Source organism: Balaenoptera ricei, chromosome X (genome assembly GCF_028023285.1).
Source record: "Balaenoptera ricei isolate mBalRic1 chromosome X, mBalRic1.hap2, whole genome shotgun sequence".
Taxonomy (NCBI): domain Eukaryota; kingdom Metazoa; phylum Chordata; class Mammalia; order Artiodactyla; family Balaenopteridae; genus Balaenoptera; species Balaenoptera ricei.
In genome coordinates, this window is record NC_082660.1 from 123,458,094 (window position 1) to 123,485,265 (window position 27,172).

General features: G+C 39.1%; 1 protein-coding gene and 1 pseudogene across 6 annotated transcripts in view; both read right to left on the reverse strand.

Annotated features, from left to right (window-relative positions):
* MCF2 (MCF.2 cell line derived transforming sequence) overlaps window positions 1–27,172 on the reverse strand; it is a 63,815-nt gene that overhangs the window by 20,391 nt on the left and 16,252 nt on the right. For 3 of the 6 annotated variants that reach the window (XM_059909967.1, XM_059909971.1, XM_059909970.1), the window contains 14 exons: window positions 25,260–25,379; window positions 24,334–24,450; window positions 22,707–22,856; window positions 19,915–20,048; window positions 19,494–19,608; window positions 16,362–16,481; window positions 13,876–14,067; window positions 12,076–12,267; window positions 10,801–10,972; window positions 6,458–6,495; window positions 3,683–3,771; window positions 2,389–2,455; window positions 1,620–1,735; window positions 1,435–1,504 (listed from right to left, as the gene is read on the reverse strand). In XM_059909967.1, the coding sequence (XP_059765950.1) occupies window positions 1,435–1,504; window positions 1,620–1,735; window positions 2,389–2,455; window positions 3,683–3,771; window positions 6,458–6,495; window positions 10,801–10,972; window positions 12,076–12,267; window positions 13,876–14,067; window positions 16,362–16,481; window positions 19,494–19,608; window positions 19,915–20,048; window positions 22,707–22,856; window positions 24,334–24,450; window positions 25,260–25,379 (1,692 nt within the window). Of the gene's footprint in view, window positions 1–1,434; window positions 1,505–1,619; window positions 1,736–2,388; window positions 2,456–3,682; window positions 3,772–6,457; window positions 6,496–9,248; window positions 9,297–10,800; window positions 10,973–12,075; window positions 12,268–13,875; window positions 14,068–16,361; window positions 16,482–19,493; window positions 19,609–19,914; window positions 20,049–22,706; window positions 22,857–24,333; window positions 24,451–25,259; window positions 25,380–27,172 lie in introns of all 6 variants that reach the window. The other 3 variants (XM_059909966.1, XM_059909969.1, XM_059909972.1) reach the window with 2 other exon arrangements.
* On the reverse strand, window positions 2,737–2,863 carry LOC132358057 (U4 spliceosomal RNA; annotated as a pseudogene).

A 27,172-nucleotide genomic window follows, 5' to 3' on the forward strand; every position in this document is an offset into this window, starting at 1 on the left:
CTAGTGAATGAACTTATAGTAACTCCCGAGGTCTTTGGTTCCTCGGAGCATCATCATTGTACCGTAACACTGCGAGGTATCTGCCCGTGCTATTCTCTCTCCCTGGAATCATCTTTATTTGACCCTCATGTAATGGGCTACCTCCTACTCACTCATTATCATTCATCTCATGAGTCATCTCTTCTATACAGCCATCATTTATACCTCCAGTCAATATCAGATGCACCTCTTCTTGGCTCCTATAGGACCCTTTGTATATCTCTAATATACCACATCTCACACTGTACACAATGGATTCCCTGTCTTTCTATGAGGATGGTCTCGGTATTCCGCATTGCCTAGTAAAGTGCTTGGCACAGAGTACGTATTCAGTAGGTGGCTGTTGAATGAATGAACAGATCAACAGGCACTTATTAAACCCCTACTGATTGCCAAGAACCATGCTGATCTTATTAGAGATACAAAAATACATAGGATATGGACCCTGCCTCAATGAGCTTTCCATCTAGTTGGAGCAGATTTCATGAATATGTGTAAAGATGCGTAGTAATGTAAAATTCCCAATGAGTAGCACAGACATTAAGTACTACAGGAGTTCAAAGGAAAGAGAGGTTGTTGTTGCTTAGGGAGGTCGGGGAGGAATTTGGCCACGGTTTAAATGCATTTGAAGTTTGGATATGTTGAGAAAGGTTCTGCCTTATCCCTATTATCTTCTCACACCATAAACGCTTTCTGAGATAAGATATCTCCTTGGAAGCTTTCAGTGATCACCTCTATCAAACTGACTCTCAAATCAAGACAAAACTGATCTTTCAAGAAGAGGAGGAACTAGATAAGCAGAGAACATTGTGAGAGAAAACTCTAATGGAAGAGAGTATGATTACAAAGCCTGGGAAGTCAATTGTACTAAGTACACTCTTAGGACACAGAGAAATGAGCCTCCCTGAATGATCTTGTAGAATAAAAGGAACACACAGCCCCCCATTTTGCAAAGTTCCTGTGATAGATGCCTTGGTGTCTGAAAGCCAGACTCCATTTGATTCAAAGACTTCACATGTATTAGAGGGGAATATCAAGGCATCTCTTAGGCTAAAAATTAACCAAGCCAAGAATGGTTGTGCTGAGATGATCCCAAATCTCCCATCTTCACAGCCAGGATGGTCCTTGGACTCCTGGGATCACCCAGGGGTCAGTGGACACAAGCTGAGCCATTGTAGCATTTGATACCACAGAATACAATGGCCATTTGCACGTTCGAATACCCCATTCCTGTAACAAAACTTGGTTTAGCCTCAAATACTTGCTGGAGTGATGTGTTTCCTCCAAAAACATAAAGACATAAAAAATAATGCCTACCTTGTCTCTAAATCTGTAAAATGGCCTGCTCTTTTGGTGGCCTATATTTATATATTTTGAAATAATCATTGAACTAACCCTTTCCAGGAAACAAGGTCCCACTCTTTCTGGAGCAACAACGCAATTTTCCAGACTGCTCATGAAAACGCTGTAAAAATTTCAAAGAAAAAAATGATATGATTTTGTGTGAAATATGCTAAATTAGTCAATAACCTTTTAAATAATAATCATGAAAAAGAAAATTCAATTCAGCAATTACATACTTGTTATGGAATTCATATATTTCTGCCATATTTCCAAAGAGAACATCCTTTTTATTTCTCAGGAGAGGTGGTATAAGGTCAAACATCTCTGGATTATCCATCTCCTCTCTATAGCCCTACTCAAAATAAATACATTTATTCATTTAAAAAATATTTACATCAACATTTGATTGGGCCACCAAAGGTATAGGTATAGCAGAACATATATGGGATTAATGGGTAAAGTTGTTTGTAATTTTAACATTCAAATTTTCTAGTTCCCAAATTTATCCACTATTATTATTATTATTTTAGATAGCAGAACAAGGAAGTCAAGGTTTTCTACTCAATGGGTAGAATAAAGTGACAGCTCTTTGGCCTTCAGGGTAGCTTATAGGAAAACAAAATAGAAACAAAATAGGAAACAAAATAGAAACCAGGTATGAAAAATGATATTACAGGTCATTAACTTCTCCTTAAACAGGCAATAATTGTTTGGGTTTTTTCAGACCAAATTAATATTATGACATTTGTATCAAGAGAATGTTTTTCTCCCATACTTAACGCTTTACATCACAATCTCTAAAGAGCACCCTGGGAATAATTATAACGCTCTGCTGTATTCCTAAGGGAACAGCTTATCTGTTCTGTAATAAATTCTGAACCTACAATTCTCACTGCTGAGGGAGAACCTGAATATGCACATTTAACAATCAAGGAAGGAGACAAAAAGAGAAGTCTGCCCGAAGCACTTCCTAAAAGACAGGAAAATACGATCTGAGTCACTTACCAACAAAACAGCAAATAGTTCCCGAACATACACCCTCTCTGTCTGTACCAGCTCATTTAGGACGTGGCTAAAATGAAAGGACCACATTTGTCAGTTATTTTATGGCTTTAGAATTGTATTGCAACATTTCACTTATTATCATTATAAATTGTCTAAGATGAAAATTAATAATGCAGGGGAACTACCAATGGTTTGGTTTTATCATCAAAATATAAAATTAATTCTATGGTTTCTAGAGTAAGTACTACGCACAAGACTCTTAAAAAATTTTTTAAAAAAAGAGGAGTGGGGCTCAGGAGTTATTTTTAAATGAGAAAAAAAAACCCATCTTATTTCTAACTCACTAAGCTTAAGAATCATTTACTAAAAGTTCACAAAATCTATTCCTAAAAATCTGGGGAATACTTTTTTCAATTAGCAATAATCGTGCCTCGGATAAACCTCATTGGCTATGATACTGCCACTGTGCAAAAGCTGGGAATACTTTTTTGAACAGCACAGTTTCTGAGCTATAGTTCCCTCTCTCTCTCAGAAAAAAATAATATTAGCATTTTAGGCACAATTTTTCCTTTTTTTCCCAGTAATGTTCTGAAATTTTCCAAGACATGATTATGCTGGTTTTCCCAAATATAGATCATACTTAAGTTTCTGTAGTAATTTTTTTACTGTCTCTTTAAAATAAAATACATTTTCCTTCCAATGTGATTTCTAATTGACATCATATTTAAAATTTATTTCCTCACTCCCCAATATAAGTTACCCATTTAATTTAACTTCTATCCTTGGCCTCTGTTAAATTTTTACACTTTTAAGAATTAACATTTAACCATCTTTGACTATATATATAACTTGCTCCAAAATACTGGCTACTTACACTCAAAAGTCTGTGATATAAAATTTAAAAGGTGAATATTCATATGTGTGGAATATTAACATAATAATATAAAAGTGAACGAAACAATGATTTTTATTAGCACCTATAAAATCACATTGTATATCTACATAATCCTTTGTAGTTTTTGAAACACTGACCCATTCACTCTCACCTCTTTCATAAAAGAGGAGACTAAGATTCTGAAAAGATCTAGTTAATTTTCAAGTCACATAAACAGAATATAGGTTGGCCAGGCCTAAATCCAGGACTTCTGACACCTTCTCTAGTGTACTTTTCATCACATCCAGTAGAACCCCATTCTGTGAACTCAAAATTCTAAGCACATTTGCCTTGAACACTGAATCAGAGCCTCCTACTGGTAGATGTATATATGGGTATATGTTAATAAATAAAAGATACTTCTTTAAAACATCCAGGCTATTGCCATTGTCCAAACTGGAGGACTGAGCAGAACTACTCTTCTCCTGACAATCATGCACCGCTTCAATCTGAAATGAAAAGAAACGTGAAATTAGCATCTATGTAGGTATAGTTCTTTTTCATGGAACTCTAGCTCAAGTTAAGTTTTCTTCTTTCTACGTTCTAACTGTATAGATAAACTGAAAAGTAACACTATGAGTATGATTTTTTCAGAAATAACTTTGATATGTACTAGTTAAAAAAATGATTTTAGTTGCCTAAGAGGACAGATTTAAGATATTCATTACCATTTATTTTATATGTTAAGTAATGTTTCATTTCTTTGGCACTTCGGGAAAATGAGGTTAATTCATAAAATGTTGATTGTACTGGGACTTTCCTGGCGGTCCAGTGGCTAAGACTCCGTGTTTCCACTGCAGGGGGCATGGGTTCGATCCCTGGTTGGGGAACTAAGATCCCCCATGCCGGGATTTCCCTGGTGGTGCAGTGGTTAAGAATTCGCCTGCCAATGCAGGGGACACGGGTTCAATCCCTGGTCCGGGAAGATCCCACATGCCGTGGAGCAACTAAGCCCGCATGCCACAGCTACTGAGCCTGCACTCTAGAGCCCGTGAGCCACGACTACTGAGCCAACGTGCTGCAACTACTGAAGCCCGCGTGCCTAGAGCCCGTGCTCCACAGCAAGAGAAGCCACTGCAATGAGAAGCCTTCACACCACAACAAAGAGTAGCCCCCGCTCGCCGCAACTAGAGAAAGCCCGCGCGCAGCAATGAAGACCCAATGCAGCCAAAATTTAAAAAAGATCCCACATGCCATGCGGCACGGCCCCCCCCCACCGCTGCCAAAAAAGTTGATTGTCCAGATAACTAAAGTTTATTCATTGAAGAACCAACATGGCTTTTTAATCTTACTGACTTTTAAAAAATATTTATTTATTTATTTATTTATTTATTTGGTTACAGCAGGTGGATTCCTCAGTTGTGGCTCGCCGGCTCCTTAGTTGTGGCATGCAAACTCGTAGTTGCGGCATGCATGTGGGATCTAGCTCCCTGACCAGATATCAAACCCGGGCCCCCGGCATTGGGAGCTCAGAGTCTTAGCCACTGCACCACCAGGGAAGTCCCTAACCTTACTGATTTTTTTATGGAAATCTGGATAGCAAATATTACATGAATCCTTGAATCCTTTAACCAAGGACACACAGTATCACTGACCCTTTTCCCAATGACTCAGTGGCATCATCATGAACATGAATGATATGATAAAATCTAATGACACACTCCAAGGCCAACAAGATGTGCAAAACTGTCTACTGTGCCTTGAAATGGCTGTGACCTGTTCATCTTTCTCTGCTCTCTGCCACATGTCAGTGATCTCCTTGATCCTAGACCGCTGCCTTATTCTGCAGACTCCACAGGACTTGGACTGCCCTACTGAGTCGACTGCATGAGATTTGTGATGGTTATTTGCTCTTTGGAAGCATATTCCAGGGATCTTGGCTGTACTGGACAGCTGAGCTTGCAAAAAGCCTAACCCCCAAGTAAATGTAGTGTTACTTCTTAACAGCTACAACCGAAAATGAAGTACAGGCTCTATCAGCTGAAAAGCATCTCCACACGATATGACCTACTTATTACCGATACACGTGGAAAGGAACAAGCATTCATTGACTGCTTTCTATATATTGAGCAGGCACTGTCTTAGGGGCTCAACACACCTCATTATATCTAATCCGCACAGCAATTTAGCAAGTGATGGCACACTGATCCCCATCCCCGTCTTACAGATGGGAAAACTGAGGCTCAGAGAGGTTTAGCAACATGGCCAAGGTCACCTCGTAAGTGATGAAACAGAGTCAAGCCCATGGTCAGCCACCATTAACATGCTCCCTCTTTAAAAGGTGTGCTTTGGGACTTCCCTGGTGGCGCAGTAGTTAAGAATCCACCTGCCAATGCAGGGGACACAGATTTGAGCCCTGGTCCGGGAAGATCCCACATTCTACGGAGCAACTAAGCCTGTGTGTCACAACTACTGAGCCCGCATGCCACAACTACTGAAGCCTGCGTGCCTAGAGCCCGTGCTCCGCAACAAGAGAAGCCACCGCAATGAGAAGGCCGCGCACCGCAACGAAGAGTAGCCCCCGCTCACCACAACTAGAGAAAGCCCGCGCGCAGCAACGAAGACCCAATGCAGCCAAAAATTAATTAATTAATTAATTAATTATTTTAAAAAAAGAACACACAAAGAAAACGTAGGGTGCTGCAGTTTTGAGGAGGCTACTCTCTGCAGATACCAGAATATCATGGCTAACTGAAAAGGAATCTTAAATCTATCAAGAAATGAATAGATGTCTTTTTTGAGCCCAGGGGATGGTCCATTAGAATCTGTCCTTTGTCCATGTTTCATACTTGCAGGACTGGACTCACTTATGAAAGAAATCTCCTTTTGTAAGAAGATGCAACAATTGTTTAGGTGAATTGAGGTGGGGGCAGGAATGAGAAGCTGGAACTTATGTGAGATGTTCTACAGCAATTATTCTGAACTTGAGCCAAGACCTGAGAAACTGCTCATATATCTGGGGCTATGCCAGTACTGCAATTAGACACAATGCAACAGCAGCTTTTTCTTTTAGATGAAATAGGCTTTCAAATGCACAATATTGGTTTAGTGAATGAAAAAATATGGTTTTAGCCCCTATCCCAATTCTGCAACTACAGCAATAAGGCCAATTTTGAATTAATTAATGATATTTACTTTTATGTTGCTCTGATTTTGTCTCCAAGTCTTCCTCCCTGGTAGAGAAATATGAAAGAAGAATTTCAAATGAGAATTAAAATCAACACTTTTCATAAAAATATGTGCATGTGTGTTAGAGAGACATTAATGTTCCATCATGTTTATATTAGTATTTTTAAATCACACTATACATAACAGATGATTAGTTAGACTTATCTATATGATTTCAACTTCTTACAGAGCATGATCTTGCTATGTATTCACCCATTCTCTCATTCATCAAACATTTGCTGGATTGCCGAGCAAGCACGAAGCTAGGTGTTAGTACCCATGATTATTTGCAGGTTTAGTGTTCATTCTGATAACATAAGCATTTAATCAGATCGTAGCTCACTGATTAACTGAATCAAAAAGAATTTCGGAAAAAAATCTCAATTTAACTAACAATTATAGCCTCTGACATTTATTTGGCACCTACTACATGCCAGGCACTATTCTAAGCCCTACATGTGCATTTTCTTTTTTAACCCTCAAATCGACCCTAAGCGATAAGTACTACTTCTATCCCCATTTTATAGGTAACTAAGCTTAATATCTTGTCCAAGAAGCAGAAGTAGTACCCAAATCCATGTAGTCTACTATCAGAATCCGTGTTTCTAACCACTATATAAAACAACATTTCTGAAGCACATTAAAATGCTAAAAGAAAACCAAATAAAACAAAAAAAATACTTTATCAAAATTCCAAGCTTTCATCTTTCTGTTCTTCCTACGTAATCTTTCTTTTTCTTTCTGTTTAATCTTTCTGTTTTGTTTACAAAGGGTGAGCCCCTGTATTATTAAGAAAGGAGTCCAGACGTTCCTCCACAGCCCAGGGCATGGTCCAGTCAAAGACTAGGCCGTTTAGCCTCCTAATTCTCAGGGCTGCTGGAAGGAATAGACTTTTTGTCCTTTCCTCCTCGGTGGGAGCCATTACAAGGCCCACTCAGGGAAAGACTCTGTTGTTAAGTTCTCTAAATCTTATCCTTTACTTTCATTTACTTAAAAATATATTCTAAATGGGAATATTTACCTTTACACGATATATGTGTAAATAGATAAATATAAATTAGACTTAGTGGCAATTACCATATAAAATCAATTTCTCAATAAATACTGATACCCATCACCTTAAAGAAACTTGATACACAGACATCCAAAGATACTTATAAAGGAAACTTAGGGAGCTTTACTTATTAGTTTTACTAATTAATTCTTTGCAAATACTTTAAGAGGTGAAAAAGGAATATATACACAACTTATGAAGAATGCATCTTTTTCTGAAAAGCAAGGTAGATGTATTCATTCTTTTAACAATATGACTATATATATATATAATTCTTAAGCACCTATACTCTCTGCTAAGCTTTGTGTCTGGTGCTGGGCATACAAACGTGAACTGCACACAGTCCCTGCTCTTACAGAGCTTATAGTCTAGCAAGAGAGACAGGAAACAGGCAATGACGCTAAAGCTGAGAAGAAATGAAGAGGGGCTTGTTATGCCATAGCATGAACACCTGACCGAACTGGGGTGCAGGGGAGGGAGAGGCAGGAAGGAAAAGCTTACCTGAAGGAAGAGGCCTAGAGATAGGAAATATGATGGCGGAGTAGGAGAGAACAGTAGGTGTAAAGTCCAAAAGGCAAGACAACTAGGGGCATTTAAGAAAAGAAAGTGGGAAACAGGGAGACTGCTGTAGTTGCCAAGGCAACAGATGGTTGTTAGGCTGGATTCCGGAAGTGGCAGTGAGGGCTAGCAGGGCAGATGGAAACAAGTGGATTTTTTGGACTGATTAGAGGTCGGGAATGAGTGAGAAAGGGGAGCAGGAGAAATGGCATCAGTTTTGGGGTACGCTGAGACTGAGCTGCCGATAGGAAATTCAAGGAGGCAAATTGGAAACGCAGACTCTGAAGTTTAGGAGAAAGATCTAGACTAGAGCTACAGATCTGGGAGCTCAAACCACATTTGACCCCTCGCACACAATGTTCTCCCATAACTTCCCTCTGTATGAAATGTTAATTCAGCAAATAGTTACTACATCTTGCTAGGTGCCAGGCACTGTGTTAGATACAAGATTCTATCTGATGCAAATTAATGAAAATAAACAAACAAAAACAACAAAAAAACAGTTTGACTTATTTTATAAAAAATTAACACTTATGCCTTGATTTGACCAAATCTTTTTTTTACCAAATCGTATATATTTGGCTTAGCAATTAAAAGTCTTGAAGAATTATTTGTAACTGATTGTTAGAATCCCCACTACTCACAGAGCAATTAGGTAAAATGAACAGTGTTTGTAGCATAAATAATGCTCTGATTTAATTTAGAAACCATGATGGATAACAGATAAAATCATTTATCCATCCATGTCATTTATTCAGTAAGCTGCTTTCTTCCTTATAAATACATTAGGCAGTTCTAAACAGAGGCAAATTCAAGCTACTCCCAACAAATAGTTTTATTCTGGGTGACAGAGAGTCTCTACAATGAAAGCAAGCTTGATTTATTTTAACATGGCCAATTGTTTTTCCTGTTTTCGTCTTATGAGTGGTCATTTGATGAAAGGGAATAATCTACTTTTTATATAGTTATTTTCCAAGGTAAGTTTAGTATTGAGAGAATAATGGATGCTTATTATGAAAAAAAGGAGAAAGTTAATCCTAGGCAGAATGCAAGAATGAATTGCTGCTGGTTTTAGATGCCAAACTGGTTTTTCACACGTACACAAACTCAGAAAATGTACTGATGAAAAGTAATAAAGATGGGTACCTTTTGAAAAAAGTTTACATGCTTGAAAGAAAGAGTATCCAACTCCCACTGCAGAAAGAAAGTGTTAACGCCATTAAATAAGAATATCAGAAAGAAAAAAAATGAAACAACACAAAACAAAATGTACTTTTAGTGACTAAGGCCTTGAGTGGGCCTTGGGCAGTCTTTTCAGAGCCCTGTTCCTCAACCCGAGGCATGCCGCTTTCGGAACGCCTTCAGAGCAGTTGAGCTTTTAGAAGACCATAAAGCAAGAGGCCTTAGTCATGAGGGAAAGAATAGTCTAGTTTACTGAGTATTTTTTTATATTCTACAATTTTTTCCCACTTTGTCTTCACAACAACACTTTGAAATCAGTAGGTATTATTGTTCCTATTTTACAGACAAGGAAACCAAGGCAAAACCAACAAAGGAGGTTAAGTGAACTGCCCAAGGTCACATAACCCATGAATGGAGCCAGAAATCTGAGCTCTGTCTCCTGCTTAGGAATATCAACCTATTCTATTTTTATTCTCATAGCTGTTGGTTTTTATCCCCTATTGGTTGTTTGTTCTTTTTATTCTTTTTCCCAGTATCTTCTTAGTATAATTTATTTATGGCATTGTTCATGGTTTTACTTGTGAGTATATTTTTATATTTAATAACTGTTAACTATATAACTTTTATCATCTTAGCCTAGCTATCTGCTTTCATCACCTCGTTTTAATCTGATCCATGCTGGGGCTGAGCTGGATTTTATATTCATTATGCCTGGCTCAGGCTTTCTCTGATTTTCAAAGCAGTTCCCATCATTAATGAAGTCTCTGATTCTCTCAGATCAAAGAGACCGAATTGAGTCCCATGTTCACCCACTCAACTAACTTAGGGCCCCAAAGGCCAAATTTCTTTCCCCTAAGAGGCCCCAGAGGCAGCTCAAGAAAAACCTTGGGGCAATAGTCATCTTATTTCCAAAGTAGCTCAACACCACAGTGAGGATAATTCTTTTATCCCATAGAACGTAGAAAACAGAAATGGATATTACATGTTTAACACTAGTCTACAAAGATTAAAGTGAGTAAATGAGTTTTGTAACAGTTAATTACCAGTGAAACTATTCAATTTACCTGTGCCTATTTAGAAAAGGCGATTCATTCAATTACCTATCTATCTACCTTATCATTCACTTACTAGAAGCTTATAAGAACCAAGTAATAGTTTATCCCAAGAAGTGGTAAATGCATGCGTGTATATACCAGTTTCATATGCTTTCCTCCACCTGCTGAAGAAAAGGGTGAGTTTGATGCTAGTATAATGTTCATATTCATTGCAAGACTGGGCAATTCCGTCCAGATGTTTATCATCCTGTACTATACTATACTACTACTATGTTTAATTATTGTACGATAATCTCTATCACAACTCCTGCCTTGTGCAATATAATTTGTACATGACCAAGGACGCTAAAAATAAAATTTCAGTTTCTCGGGACTGAAGAATAAGTTCAGTATTTACATCGAGTAACAAAGTAAATAGCAGGGAAAGAAGAGATAGAAAAGGGGAATGTAAGATACTCTACCTTGTTTAGGTGAAAAAAATGGTTCTCTAGATCTGATCAAACTGTCAGAAGCAGGTACTACAAATGGAATTGGCCTCACATGCTTATCAGTCAGGTTTCTGAAACCGGCTTGTTGGTTCTCAAATATACTTCGGATGTTTTCAAGCTTGAGTTGTATGGTCTGCATTTGAGCCTGCAGGTTGCATAAGAGTTCTATGAAATAGTTTCTGAAATGGGGGTCATTACAAATCCTATTACATTTCTCAGACTCAGATAAAAAATTAATATAGAGTTTAATATATAACTAGAAGAAATTTAGGAAAGTAATGGGAAACAGATTAATGCATTATTTCACATGGTTATAAAACCAGAAGGTCTCAGCCAAAACAACTTGAAGAAGAAATTTATCAAGCAATCATGAAATAGGTCACTGCATAAAGTGATTTACCCTTCATTGGCTGAAAGGGGATCAAGGCCTGAAAAGAAGGCGTGTTTAGTACGAGAAAGCCACCAAGTTAAGCGTTATCACGGTAGTTTGTTATATTTTAGCCTGCAGGACAGTCTATAGTTCACCATGTTGTAAAAGGCTCCTCAGAGCCACTGATGATTTGAGGCAGCTAGAGAATCACTTGGTTATCGCCATGTTTCTGATCTTCTGGGGCATTCCCCTCAGATCTGCAGCTAAGAATGGATTTAGATACTGCTCCAAACTTAAGAGTCAATGAGACATTTTAGCAGCAAATAGCATCACAAATGCTCTTATCCACAATGTGGAGACAGGGCTTCACGGCAGCTGCAACAGGGTGGTGCTGAACTAACCTATAGCTCTCTCCCCCTGCCAACACCAGCCTCCGCTGCTCCCCGTTCCCCAAGAAGACCCAGATCCTTCCCTCATCTCTTCATCCTCAAACTGAGTAGGAAAGCCAGATCTGTGTCCCCAGAGCAACTGCTGGTGGTCACTGCAGCACAAAGGAAAGATGTTTTGGGTAGAGTGTTCTTGATATGGGTTTCCTTTGGCCCTATGGCCAAAAAAAATAAATAAATAAACAATAAATTAAAAAATTAAAAATACTGCAGTCAGAGCTCAGAAAGGAAATTACTCTTCATTATAAGGCAAACATAAGCCTTTGGATTCTTTGACGCCTAACAGTGGCTCTGATATAACCCCTAATCCTTAAGAGAACTGTGTAATTGCAATGTGATATAAAGTTACCTGTGAAGCAGTAAAACTCTTATCAACACTAATGCAATTATAGTTTTTTAAAGTTTGTTTACTTGCCCCCAAAAGCCTCTTACCTTGAGTTCAGGGGATAAAATCACATCAAATTCATACTGCAGGGTTTCAGGATCATAATTTATAAAGGGTAGAGCCATTTCAAGAAAATTTTCGATGTCTTGGAGGGCTTTCTGAGCATCTTTTTTAGAATGAAACTTATTTATTTCTTGATTAGCCAGAAGGCACTCTCCTTCATCACAGCACTGGCGAGCCTGGTGAGCAAATCACACACATGCACAAACCATGAATGAATAAAGAAGAAATATGTTTGTCCCTTAGGAGAGTGTTTATCAGCTCTGGCTTCTGTGAATCAGAGTTGTTTTCAGAGCTGTTAAAAAAAAAAGATATCTGGTTTCTACCCCCAGAAATTCTGATTCAGTAGCTCTGGGCTGTAAGCCAGGCATTTATATTTTTACAGCATTCCACAGGTACTTCTTTTATTTATTTATTTATTTGTTTGTTTATTTTTAGCTGTGTTGTCTTCGTTGCTGTGCGCGGGCTTTCTCTAGCTGCGGCGAGCGGGGGCTGCTCTTTTTTGTTACGGTGCGTGGGCTTCTCATTGCAGTGACTTCTCTTGTTGCACAGCACGGCCTCTAGGCGCGTAGGCTTCAGTAGCTGTGGCATGCAGGCTCAGTAGTTGTGGTGCACAGGCTTAGTTGCTCCGCTGCATGTGGGATCTTCCCGGACCAGGGCTCGAACCCTTGTCCCCTGCGGGCTCGAACCCGTGTCCCCTGCATTGGCAGGTGGATTCTTAACCACTGCACCACCAGGGAGGTCCCTTCTTTTTTTTTAATTGAAGTATAGTTGATTTACAATGTTGTGTTAATTTCTGCTGTACAGCAAAGTGATTCAGTTATACATATACATACATTCTTTTTCATATTCTTTTCCATTATGGTTTATTACAGGATACTGAATATAGTTCCGTGTGCTATACAGTAGGGCCTTGTTGTTTATCCATCCTATATGTAATAGTTTGCATCTGCTAATCTGAAACTTCCACTCCATCCCTCCCTCACCCCCCCCTCCGCCTTGGCAACCACAAGTCTCTGTCTCCACAGGTATTTCTGACACACAGCCAAGTTTGGGAAGTGCTGCACTCATTTCATAATGAGGAATTCATTCTGCAGCAGGTGTCTGACCATTCTCTCAACACCAGCACTTCAGCTGCACGCTATTTTCCCAAAATCAATAATTGAAATATGAAACTCCTTGCAAAATATCAAGTGTAATATAAATGCATAATGATTGCCAAGGACAAGGATAAAAGTTTCCTTGCCAGAGAAGGAGATGTACAGATTAGAATGCTCACATTCAGATCCGATGCCTATAAGTGATACCCCTATTTTACATTCCACTGCCACGATCACAACTTCTCTTCACCGCCTAATCATCAAAGGGGTCAGACCCACAAGCCATGGAGGAATAGTTTTCAATCACTGTTTGTTATTGCTGTAACTATGAAATGCGGAATGAGTGTCAGGCTTTAGCAAAATGCCCCCAGGGCTTTTTTAAGTGTTCTGATTGCAAACTATCGCCAGGGCAGAGGCTACAGAGATGGACCGAAAATACAGAGGAAGCCACTGCCACCACCATGTCAATATTCAGAACAGAGGCCAAAATTCGTACAATACTGGACCTGCTCTGAATATTGCAAAGTAGACAGATTAAACAAGGATAATCAAACTCAGTCCTTCAGACTTCTTATAAATTTAATTCCAAAGCTATACCAGACCTTAGCCCCATAGCCTCTGAGAAGGACCCAGGAAAAAAAAAAAGTATCTTCTCTTTCAGAAATGCACCATGTCCCATGACACTACCTGCTGGAGGATTTTATGCATTTTAAAGGTCCTGCTGAGCTGTATCCGTTTGGTTTTGATCTCATTCACCAAAATATCAGAAAGGTAACGTAGCTCATTGCACCTCTGGCAGATCAAATCCAGGGCGTAATGGTGATTTGCTGCGAGCCTGTGTCCATGTAGTATCACGAACTGGGCCTTTGCTAACAGGTCCTGATTTTAAGAAAGAAGGGAAACAAAAACTGCATGATCTCTGTGTGAATAGAGGGGGAGAAAAGAATGTAATTAAACAAGCATAATTGGTTGAACCAGAGACAGATATTGCCAAATATACAGTTTGTTGTCATACTTCTGCTGGCTGCAAAAAAAGCCTCCAGTCAGTCACTAGCTATGGCAGTGATGTCATCAGAAGCTCATGCACTTCTGGTCACAGAAACAGAAAATTAACCAGCCTGCCCAGAATGTAGATTAGATTTGTTCCTCCTGGTATGTACAGATATAAACTTTTTTAAAAAAAATTATTAGCACCTTTAATTATTATTTATTTTATTTATTTTTTTGGCTGTGTTGGGTCTTCGTTTCTGTGCGAGGGCTTTCTCTAGTTGTGGCAAGCGGGGGCCACTCTTCATCGCGGTGCGCGGGCCTCTCACTACCATGGCCTCTCTTGTTGCGGAGCACAGGCTCCAGACGCGCAGGCTCAGTAATTGTGGCTCACGGGCCCAGTTGCTCCGCGGCATGTGGGATCTTCCCAGACCAGTGCTCGAACCCGTGTCCCCTGCATTGGCAGGCAGATTCTCAACCACTGCGCCACCAGGGAAGCCCCTATGTACAGATTTAGAACAGAACCGCATATATCAAATGAGGTACACAAAAGCCAAGTGAAAGCTAAGGGATTTCATATCACTTCAGTCTTGGAAATCCCATTCGGTCTAGTCGGCATCTACCTGAGTACTTTACACACATGAAGTGACTGTCACAGGGTTTCCCTGTCAAAGGGATCTCAGCAGCCTAGCCTCTACTCTATCAACTACTGACCGCCCCCCAACCCCACCCAGTATAGTGCAAGATGGAAAAGTTCTGGAGATCTGTTATACAACAACGTGAATACACTCAGTGAACTGTACACTTCAAAATGGTGAAGATGGTAAATTTTATGTCGTGTGTCTTTTACCACAATTAAAACTAAAAATTATTCAAAACAAAACAAAACAAAATGAAAACAAACAAAACAAAACCAAACAAAAAATTCAAAGCTCCCTAGTTTGCAAGCCAGTTTGCCTTCTCTTTCTCCTATACCATAAAGATTTGTAAGTTGCCCCATGATCACAAAGATCTCCAAGCACAATTTCAGAACTGGGCACCACAACTGCTGCCTCTCAATTTTGGTTTTTAGATGCTTGTGGTACACCCATAAATCTATTTGTTTGCTGAGAACACACCTTAAAAACAATGGCCTTGCTCTCACATACGAGACAGGAGAGCAAAGCTAGAATGTGCTGAGTATTAAAGCCATGAGTCCAAGCTTTAAGATCAGCAGAACAATGATAGCTGGCTCTTGTGGGTACTTACCATATATCCATATATCCCAGGTACTGTGCTAAGTGTTTTTTGTTTTGTTTTTTTAATAAATTTATTTATTTTATTTATTTATTTTTGGCTGTGTTGGGTCTTTGTTGCTGCGCACGGGGCTTTCTCTAGCTCCAGTGAGCGGGGGCTACTCTTCGTTGCGGTGCGTGGGCTTCTCATTGTGGTGGCTTCTCTCGTTGTGGAGCACGGGCTCTAGGCGCGCGGGCTTCAGTAGTTGCAGCGCGTGGGCTCAGTAGTCGTGGCTCGTGGGCTCTAGAGCACAGGCTCAGTAGTTGTGGCGCATGGGCTTAGTTGCTCCGCGGCATGTGGGATCTTCCCGGACCAGGGATCAAACCCGTGTCCCCTGCATTGGCAGGCGGATTCTCAACCACTGCACCACCAGGGAAGCCCTGTGCTAAGTGTTTTATCTACAGCATCTAAATAAATCCTCACAATCACTCTGAGAAGTAGGTCATCACATCCCCAATGTATAGATGAGGACACTGAGGCTTAGAAAACTTAAATCGACTTACCCAAGGTCACACAACTGGTAAGGCTAAGTAGATCTATCTGTATGAATCTATGTTTGGTTCAATTGCATATATCAAATGATGGTTATTTAAGGAATTATGTTGTTATGTTCCATCATTTTCAAATACCAAATAGCATTCTTGATAGACATTTCTCTAGCTTCTTCAAAATGATTTATGCTCTTGTTCCTATTGGTGGGCCTGAAACAGTTACAACTACATAACATAACTGCAGAGTCAACTCAGGCCCACATTGAACAAAACAGAATATAGACCAATATTACTGAACCAATTATACAGATTGTTGCTATGAGAGATTAATCATAATAAGGGTTTATATTACTAAAAAAAGCATCAAAATGTGACTATTATACTCCATAAATATAGAGAACATCTAAAATGTAATCTTACCTGAGAATTTTCATCTAAGTTTTCCAACTTTTTAATTTTTTGTTTTACTTGAGCTATATTCCCTGTTACATCTGCCAACTCTGCTTGTTGGTTTAAAAGAAGTTCAGCTTCACTCACGAGCTAAAAATAAGGGGGAGAAAAAGTCTTAAAAGCATATAGATTATTAAGCATTTTCCCTCAATAATCAAGTTTTGTAGTAAATGCTAGCAATTAAGAACATCAATATGGAAAAATTGCACATATGGAAAATGTCTTCAGTTATTTTATTCACAGAAATCAATTTAATCTGTTAAAATTTAACCTGCTAGACATCAGTGTGTACTGATGATTTATAAAAGATCACTATGTACATGTAAGGGCATGTGTATATGGACAGGTATGGAAGTATATATACGTGTATATACATGCATATATATTCCCTAGCTCTATGGTGAATGGTTCTAGAAACAAAGACCCTTCAGTAGCAATGAGCACACCTAGCACCCAGATCTTGGTCTTTAATATCATTTCCCAGAAAAAGAAACCGGGGCTTTGCAGGAAATTGGCTGGTTCCAGGGCTGAGGCAGAGTAGGAATAAGATTAGTTTGGAACATCTCTTTATGCCAGGAAGTAAAGAAGTGATCAAAATGTTTGGACATGTCACAAGGACACAGCAGTCAGGTGGAAACACCAAAACAGTTAAGAACAGTAATGAATTAAAAACTAGAAGCCATGAGCCCAATAAATAGATAAACACCAAACAGCATTCTTTTTTTTTTTTGAAAACCCCCCTTTATTTGTTTATTTATTTATTTGGTTGCACCGCACAGCTTGTGGGATCTTAGTTCTCTAACCAGGGATTGAACCCGGGCCCTCAGCTGTGAGAGCGCAGAGTCCTAACCGCTGGACCGCCAGGGAACTCCCCCAAACAGCATTCTTGATAGACATTTTCCTAGCTTCTTCAAAATGATTTGTACTCTTGTTCCTATTGATGGGCTTGAAACAGTTACAACTCCATGACATACCTACACTGAGATATGAAAATCAGCATTTCACAACCATCATACTTTGAAGCTAAACTGGATGGGGAATTTTTGATGAGGAGCAAGATATTTGCATGGCTTTAAATTTTCTCCCCACATATTGTCTACTAGTTGCAAGAGGGAAAAAAGTAACTATACTCTGGAGAAATTCAACAACACTCTGACGGGGTGATCAAAACCCTTACCAAGGGGCTTCCCTGGTGGCGCAGTGGTTGAGAATCTGCCTGCCAATGCAGGGGACACGGGTTCAAGCCCTGGTCTGGGAAGATCCCACATGCCGCAGAGCGACTAGGCCTGTGAGCCACAATTGCTGAGCCTGTGCGACTGGAGCCTGTGCTCCGCAACAAGAGAGGCCGCGACAGTGAGAGGCCCGCACACCGTGATGAAGAGTGGCCCCCGCTTGCCACAACTAGAGAAAGCCCTTGCACAGAAACGAAGACCTGACACAGCCATAAAATAAAATAAAAAAAAAAAAAAAAAAAAAAAAAACCCTTACCAACAATGAGGGGCAGATGGACCTAATCTACCTGCAGATGTGATACCCCCCAAAGGAAACATCACTTATGCAGTATTCTTGCTGGTCATGTGGAGATTAATCTAATCATGAGACAATGCCAGACAAACTCAAAATGGTGAATATTTTATTTAAAAAATGACTGTATTTTTCCAAAATGTCAGTGTCATAAAAGACAAAGAAAGGCTATGGAAATGTTACAGATTAAAGGAGACTAAAGACACATGACAACTTAATGCAATACCCGACCCTCTAGACTGGATCCTGTGCTGAGGGGGGAAAATGATATAAATGGCATGATTGAGTCAATTGACAAAATCCGAATACTGATGGCAGATAATTAGAAAGCTATTGCATTATTCGTAAATGTACAAAATTTGATCGCTGTACTGTGATTATGCAAGAAAATATTCCTATTCTGTATGTTCAAGAGTATCTCAAGTTTGAGAATATTCAATTTTTTCTTGTAAGTCTGAATTGCCAAATAAGCCTTTATTTAGTTAATTCCTAAATATCCAGAATCCATCTGCATGTCACTATGAGAGACAGATCGTGTCAGTGAGATTACAATCCAAGACAAACAACAGCAATACTGATCAGAGGCAACAATGACTTCATGAAACAGACTATAACCACGGGACAAGAATTTAACCTGGAGGCAAATTAACATATAAGTAGAGGCGCAATGGGTCTATTCAGGAAAAGTGCTGTTTTTGCATGTGTTTGGTTGGGGAGGAGGGACGGACACAAATAATCTGGAAGGCCCAAGAGCAATTTGACCTATTCTGTCTTTAAGAAAGGTTTCATGGAGAGCACAGCACTTCAAAATCTGAATCACTGGAGGGAAAAGGCTGGTAGTAACTGAGCCCTGAGTCCAGAATGCAGTGCCCCTCCCCCAACTGATTCTGCCAGACGAGTCAGCCACTCATGGGTAGAAACAAGCTGACCACGTGCAAGAGAGAGAAGTGAGTTTTCCTTGGACCCTTGGGAAAATACTATGACAGAGACTGGGAGAAGCTTGGATGCTGACTATTAAAGAAAAGAAGAAAATAAATCCACATGGGATGGATTTTTCAGAAGGATGGAACTAGAATATACTTATAACCTTTTAAATAATGTATAATTAAACATGATTTAATTTCATACATCAGGCTTTTCATAGAAAATAAATTGCTGGATCAGAAAAAAATGTTTCGTTAGATTATATTAAATATGGTCAGCATAGATATATGGTATTTAAAAAATCATGAAGGAATTTGGCATTATTTCCTTGGAAAGTTATCCCATAGGCCGAAAGCATTTTGTATCTAAAATAAATTTGAATATCAAACATCAGTGTAGATAGCAACTTTATCCCTGTCATCTATGTTAGCACTTAAATGCTTTCTCATAAGAAATGAGTTTAAGCCAGATAAGTAGAAGTCTTGGCATTTTCGTAGCTGTTTTCTTCATTCTAAGTCAAGGTTCACTCACACTTGCCTCTTTTCACCTCTCTGGGGGTATAAATGGGCACCTCGCGAGACTGTTTCTGATGATCAAGGAGTAAGAACCTCCAGCATAATGCAAAACACTGTATCAAGGAAAGTTTTAACTGACCTCTTGAAAATCCTGTTCAAACTTCCAGAGCTGCAGATATTGCTCCATTTTTAGCTGGTGTTTTTCCCAAAATCCATCAAAAGCTATTTCCATATCATGTACTTGAGTCAGCAATCTTAACAAAGCAAAGTCATAATTAAAACAGCGATTTGTGTTGCAGGTATGCAGATAAACCTGGTCTGGACGTTAAGAATTATAGGCAAAGTCACAGCCCATGACATTTGGTCCAGGTAGAGACTATCAGTGTCCACAGAACCTCCTCTATGAGCAAACTAGTCTCTGTGAGACAACTCAGGAAGGAGTTCTCAGATTCCCAGAGGTCCAGGAATACTTTCACACTTAACAGGTAGCAGCAAAAGTGTATAATTCCCTTTCAGAGGTATGAAATAAGTAACTCTAAACCCAGAAGAGTACTACTCACTTATTAATAGTTTGCCAGTCACCACAAATTTGCTGATGATGTTCAAGTCTTGAACTCACAGCGTCCTCGGCATCAGACACTTCCAGATTTGTTAGCAGGATTTTTCCTTCTTTGGTTACAGCTGTAATATCCTTCTGTACAAAGGCAAAATAGGATGAATCAGCCTGCTGGGAACCTATTCTGAATGACCTGGGGAAAAGGAAGCATACAGCAACAGCATGCAGAATAGAAACAGCAGTTCTAGAACGGCCTTTGCTTTCGTAAGTGAAAAATCAAGGAATACCTCATTACCACAGAATCCAAAAGCTGTGAGGATCTCCAAGAAGCCCTGCCTATTGAGATGGATTTGCAATCACTAATTTTATAAGATCCTTACAGACAGAAGTACCCCATGCTCGGTTTGTAGCCTCCTTCTGTCACAGGTAGAGAGTTCTAATTTAGGGACTTCCCTGGTGGCACAGTGGTTAAGAATCCGCCTGCCAATGCAGGGCACATGGGTTTGAGCCCTGGTCCCAGAAGATCCCACATGCCACAGAGCAACTAAGCCCATGCGCCACAACTACTGAACCTGCACTCTCAAGCCACAACTCCTGAACCCGTGTGCCACAACTACTGAAGCCTGCGCGCCTAGAGCCCATGCACCACAACAAAGACAAGCCACTGCAATGAGAAGCCCGTGCACCACAATGAGGAGTAGCCCCTGCTCCCTGCAGCTAGAGAAAGCCCACGCGCAGCAACGAAGACCCAACACAGCCATAAATAAATTAATTAATTAATAAAAAAAAAGTTCTAATTTAATGTGGAAACAACCTAAGTGTCCATCAACAGGTGAATGGATAAAGAAGATGTGGTATATATATACAATGGAATATTACTCAGCCATTAAAAAGAATGAAATCTGCCATTTGTAACAACATGGATGGACTTGGAGGGTATTATGCTAAGTGAGGTAAGTCTGACAAAGAAAGACAAATACTGTATGATATCACTTATATGTGGAATCTAAAAAATACAACAAACTAGTGAATACAGCAAAAAAAGAAACAGCCTCACAGATACAGACAACAAACTAGTGGTTACCAGTGGGGAGAGGGAAGGGGGGAGGGCAAAATAGGGGTAGAGAATTAAGAGGTACAAACTACTATGAATAAAATGAGCTACAAGGATACAGCACGGGGAATATAGCCAATATTTTATAACTATAAATGGAGCATAACCTTTAAAAATTGTGAATCACTATGCTGTACACCTGAAACGAATATAGTATTGTAAATCAACTATACCTCAATAAAAAAAGAAAGTTCTAATTTATTCTATTCTATTTTGCTAATATTTTTAATGTGCTCCAATAAAGCAGTAGTAGTGTAATAAAGACTACCACCCTAGAAAGCATACAGTTACAAATAATATTTAATGCATATTCAGATATAGTTAGATATCTTTCCTACTAATCCTTAATTGTTACCAATCACTGCTGGCCATAAGTACTCTGTTACTTCACGTTTGGATTAATGAATTCACCATGAAGCATGTACTTCTATTCAGAAGGTCTTAACCTTAGAAGGATCTTGATCCTTTAAGGATCTAAGAGTGATCTATGACTCCCTTCAGGAGATGCAAAGGCCCTCTGAAATTTTAAGGAAAAATTTGGGTGCCCATGTATTTTCTGGGAACAGGTTCCAAGATACCACCACCAACACGAAATAATAACATAAACATTAAGAGCTACTGTTTATGAAGTGCCAACCATGTGTCAAACACTGTTTGACATACATCAGATACTTACTTCATTTCATCCTCACGACAGCCCTACAAGGTATGCATGTATCATCATCATCATCATCATCAACCCCATCGTACATACAAGGAAACTGAGACTCAGAGAGGGTAAGCAAATGACCAAGTCACTCAGCTTGTGAGGGACAGAGCTTTTTTTCCTTGAATAGAGTTTTGCTTTTAGATTATGATTCAAAATTTCCATTTCTCTCCTCTTCTTAACATAAAAATGTCACCTCCACATAGAGCTTGTATCTGTCAGTGCCCCCAGCGTGCCTGTTATCGTACAAAGGACATAAGTTTTACAGGGATGCCTGGTGCTTGTTCAGATCATGCTCAAACTTTTGGGGGAAAGTGAATCTAAAAGTATTTGGTGATTGTCTGAAACGTGACTCAGAATCCTTCACAACACAACACTCCAGACAACTGAGGAGGAGAGTAAGATCAACTTGCTAGCTATGGTCTATTGTAGAAGACATCAAGAACTAGTACTCTGTGGAAAAGAAAGCTTGTAATCAATTTAGCAATGTTTGGCTTGGTCACAATGCTAGTATATGGCACAGTTGGAACAAGAAACCAGGCCTCCTGACTCCTCATCAAGTTCTCCTTCTCCATTTCACAGTGTACCTCTGCTGGATGTTGAAACAGAACACCTGTCTGCCTCTTGATCCTCACTCTAGCTTTCCAAATGAGAGGGCCTTTCTATAAGATACAGAATGCATGGCAACAAAAATGACTGTGGGTCCCTTATTCTGGAGCATTGATAAACTATTCTATTTACAAATAAACAGCTGCTCAAGAGAATGCACCATTTAAACAAGGAACACTTCGATTCAACATATCCAGGACATCTTCCTCTTGTAAAGTATTCTTTTGTTTTTAACAGTGTGCTTTAGAATATATAAATATCTCCTTTGTCTCCCTACCCAGCAATCTGTGTGAAATGGACACTGAACATCTCTCTATCAAAAGAAAGACTATGGGAAATTTGGGTTTGTCCCTTCTATCAGACATACCTTTAACAGGTGGTACCTTTCAGCACGAATTGCAAGGATTTCTTCTATTGCGGGAATATCATCTGGTAGTTCTGTCTCAGCCAGTTCAGTTCCAAAGGACTGTAACATCTGAGCCATGTCTTTCACTGTGAGGGCAAAATTTTCTATAGCCTGCAAAGAGCCCGTGATTCTTTTAATTGTATGGAAGTTCTGCCAGCATATCAAAACCTAGACCAGCAATTGTATTAACTTTCATTTAGGTATGACAGCAAACATATATACTATGAACTCTGCTGAGGAAAGCTGGCAATGCCCTCGACAATCAACTCTAACTTTCCATCTAAGCCCCTAAGAAACTAAAGTGAGGTGGAAAGTCTTCTCAAATGTCTTTTACCTAAACTTCCGTACTTATTTCTCGAACGCCGATGAAAACTCTTTCTTAAAGATGCCAGGTAAAGAGTAATTTGTTTTATTCTCTTGCAAAACACAGTGTTTCCTTATTCTATTAAATTCTGAAACTGCAAAATTATTTTATAATAACTTTACTTCTGAAGAGAAATGAGAACATCAAAGCCACTTTATATTTATCATTTACGAGCAAGTATTAGCATTTCAAACAAGGCAATGGACTAAGGTGACAGAGGAATATTAGTCACAACAGTTCATTTCAGGTACTGGGGAAGATTTGAAATTGTGACCCCCAAAGGCTCTGCTGCCCTAAAATGTCAAGTAAGGTTGGGTTGTTTATTTTGTTTCCAAAATCAATGACTCAGAGAAAGAAAGACAACATGTAGAGACCATATAAACCCTCTGTTTACCATGCAACTCAAGGTGTCTGCTCTTTTATTTATAGCTTTATAGGTTATTAAAGGCAAGACACTGCTTATTTTGACAATACACTTTCATACGAGTGAACAGGACTGCTGAATGAAAATAAGGATGAGGAAAATAGAATCCTGATTGAATTAAATATCATTATTTCCTTCAGAAGGGTTCCCATATCTCTGGGATTTGGAGTAAAGATTCTTATAGGACAGATTCACACCTGTGAGGCACAGGGCCCTTGCCTATTCGTACATTTCTAGAACAGAAGGCATCTTTGCTACAAATCTAACTGCCCCAGGAGAATCACTAGGCTGATGAGATTAATAAGATCACTTGCATTTTTTGAGGGTAGACCATAGGCCAGGCACAATGCCAAACATTTTACATCTGTAATCTCATTTAATCTTCCTGATATTCCTATGAGGTAAAGTCTTATTCTTCCCATTTTATATTTGGAAAAACTGAGGCTGAGAGAGCTTTTACAACTTGCACAAAGTTATATCCCTAAAAATCAGCAGTGCTAGGATTTGAACCCAAACCCTTGGTTTCTTCAAGTTACTACATGGCCACAGGAGGGGGTGGGTAGAGTAGGATCTCCTTACTCCCTATAAGGCCTCTCATTCAAATGCCATCCTCAGTGACTCTGCATCATTTCTAGATATTTCCTAGGGAAGAAAATCAAGATGTTGAATTATACATGTTTTTTGAAAAATAGGAGCCCCAGAAACCTGTTTTTCCCAAGGAGGAAAAAAAACAAGTCTAGAACTAGATTTCAAAGCTGACACAAACTATAGGCTCTACGGTAAGGGCAAAAGAAACATACATTTCTGAAGATGATCCATTCACTGTGGCAGTACTGCAAGGTGCCGCCTAACTCAGGGGTTAACTGCTCGTCATCAATGTATGTCAGCAAATCACTAACTGAGCTCAGCATAACAACCTATATAAATAAGCAAGAAAGATACCGTTAACTGCCCTCCGTGGCATCCCTCCACACAGCCGTACAATGAACTTTAGCATTCATTTAGCAGAATGCTATCTTTTATAAATGGTTCTAACAATTCTCTCCTGTACATCCCCTCCCACATGGATACACTACCTTTCCTCAGGGAATAACAGTTGTCATTTACAAAACATTTCTCTGTAAAGTGAAAGTAATCTCCATAGATACCCAAACACCTGATTCTCCCTGATCTAAAATTTTGCACTGTCAATGGTCAACCTTCTGAAAGAATGTTAAGCCCATAACAAAGTAAAAGGGCTTTCTGCAGTAAATTATAATTTATCAGGAGGGACTGATCTTTGCAAAAGTACCAAAATTTATGAGCACTCTATTCCTAACTCTAAAAACGTATAAAAATATCTTTTGGGAAAAAAAAAAATTTTACTCTGAACTAGCTCAGGATGTAAGTTCATGGGAGTTCAAATACATAAAACACACACTCATTTTTTTTTCTCTAAAAATAAAATGTCCTGATTTTATACACATGCACACATACATATATACACATATACAACATATGTGACATACATCTTTTTCAAAAGGAACTGCTTTGTTACAAGTTGATTAATCTTTTCCTCTATTTTAACAGTAGGAGCAGAAGACTTTTAGGCATTTTGATTTTACATTTTCGGAAGACAAATTCTATTTTTTTCTTTTACATGCTCTGTGACCACATGTAAAAAAAACATCAATAGCATGGTGCAAAGTCTTCATGAGAAAGGGACAAAACATTTAAATACTCTTACTGGTAATTTGAGTATGAAATCTTCCTGACTAAATCGAAATCCAATGTCTGTGAAAGTTCGTTGGAGAAAACTGGTAGGACGAAGGACCAAAACCAAGTGCAAGTTCCCAGGGAAGGAAGCCTATAGAAAGAAAGACCACAGGAAAGCAAGAAAAAATTGTCAAAACATGCATTCAAGTGAGCACATGGCAGAAAATATATAGTTAAAGAAAACAAATTCTAAAGTCATAAAAGCCACTAAAAGGATAAAACTTCAAAAAATGGATATTGATAAAATCTAAAAACACGAAAATAGAAATAAAACTAATGTAAGGTCATCAGGTCAGATCCTTGCAGTTCTCGTGGCCTGGAATTTTCTCACACTAAAGTCAATCACAAGTTATGAAAAATTATACTCTTAAACTTCATTTTAAACTTAGTTGTTTGTACTCAAATTGCATTTAATCCCTGTAAAATAGAATTAGGAGGCAGGTTTCTAGGATAGCCCTAAATGCCCAAGGGAGCTGAAATACTGAATACCTGCAGTAAACAATGGAAGAAAACTATTTTATGGACTCATATTTTTATTTCAGCCAAGCAACATTCACAGAATATCTTCTACGTGTCTACTCCATGTATTTAAGTGAATGATTATCAGGCACTGTTAACACTTGGTGTACACAAATTAATAAAATATAGTCCCTACCCAGCTTGCAAGAAAATGACAGTCTAATAGTAGAGTCCATTAGTATCATTTACTCTATAGGACGATAAGTTGATAAATGAAACAAGGGAATTAGAATAATATACAACAGGAAGTGGTAGCACAGAGCATCCTAGACCTAGCAATGTCAAAAAGGTCTCCCATAAAGAGGAATAAATTGGATTAGAATGTTGTTCTGGTGCACCCATGTTTCCCAGCTTCTTAGAATACTGGCGCATAGTAGGTGGTCAAGAAATAATCGTTAAATGAAAGAATGCAAAAGACAAGGAGGGCGCTATGCAGAATTTGCAAGGGGTGGAATAGTATGGCTTGATATAAATGATAAAACACCACATATCAAACGCTTACTGTATACGAAGTATTTTGCCAACATTATCACAGTTCCTCTTCATAATAATCCTGTGAATTAGTTAGGCTATCCTCTTTTACAAACAAAAAATAGTGAGGCTCATAGAGTTTAAGTATAACTTGACCCAGCTGGTAAAGTCTGAATTGGCACCCGAGTCTGCCCCACATCAAGAGGTCCCAGTCCAGAAAGCTAGAGGAAAATGCTGATGGGGGTGGAGGGGTGCAGCAATGGGAGATGGTGCTAGAAAGATGAGCAGGAGCCAGATCAGGAAAGACCTTGGGTTTTTTCCTGGAGGCAAAGGGAGACTCAAGAGTTTTTAAGCAGCAGAGCAACACGATCAGATCTGCATTTTAGAAGGATGACTTTGGCTTCGGAAAAGGACAGGATTTGGACAAGAGTGGAAGCAAACAGATGAGCCTGAAGGCTGGAACAGTCATCCAAGCCAGGGATGGGGAGTTTCTGAACTGGAGCAACAACAGCAGGGATGAGGGTAGAATTTAGGAGGTACTATCTGCAAGGCATGATGACTGGCTGTGTCTGATGAGAAAGGAAAGACTAGGACAATCAATATCCAGATTTTTGGCTTGAGTAACTGGGTGAATGGTACGACCCTCACTGACATGGGAACACAAGAGAAGCAGGTTTTCAGGAGGGGGATATGATACTGATTCCCATTCCTTGACCTGTTGGAAGGGTCATCAGGACAATCTGATGATATGCATCAGACAAATGGATATACAAGTAAGGAGGGAAAGAAGCCTACACTGGGAATGTAGAGTTGGGAGTCATCAGTCTCAGAACAGTGGATTAAAGCATAATAAAGCAAAATATGTCTAAAATGTTTAAAATACAGTCATCTTTT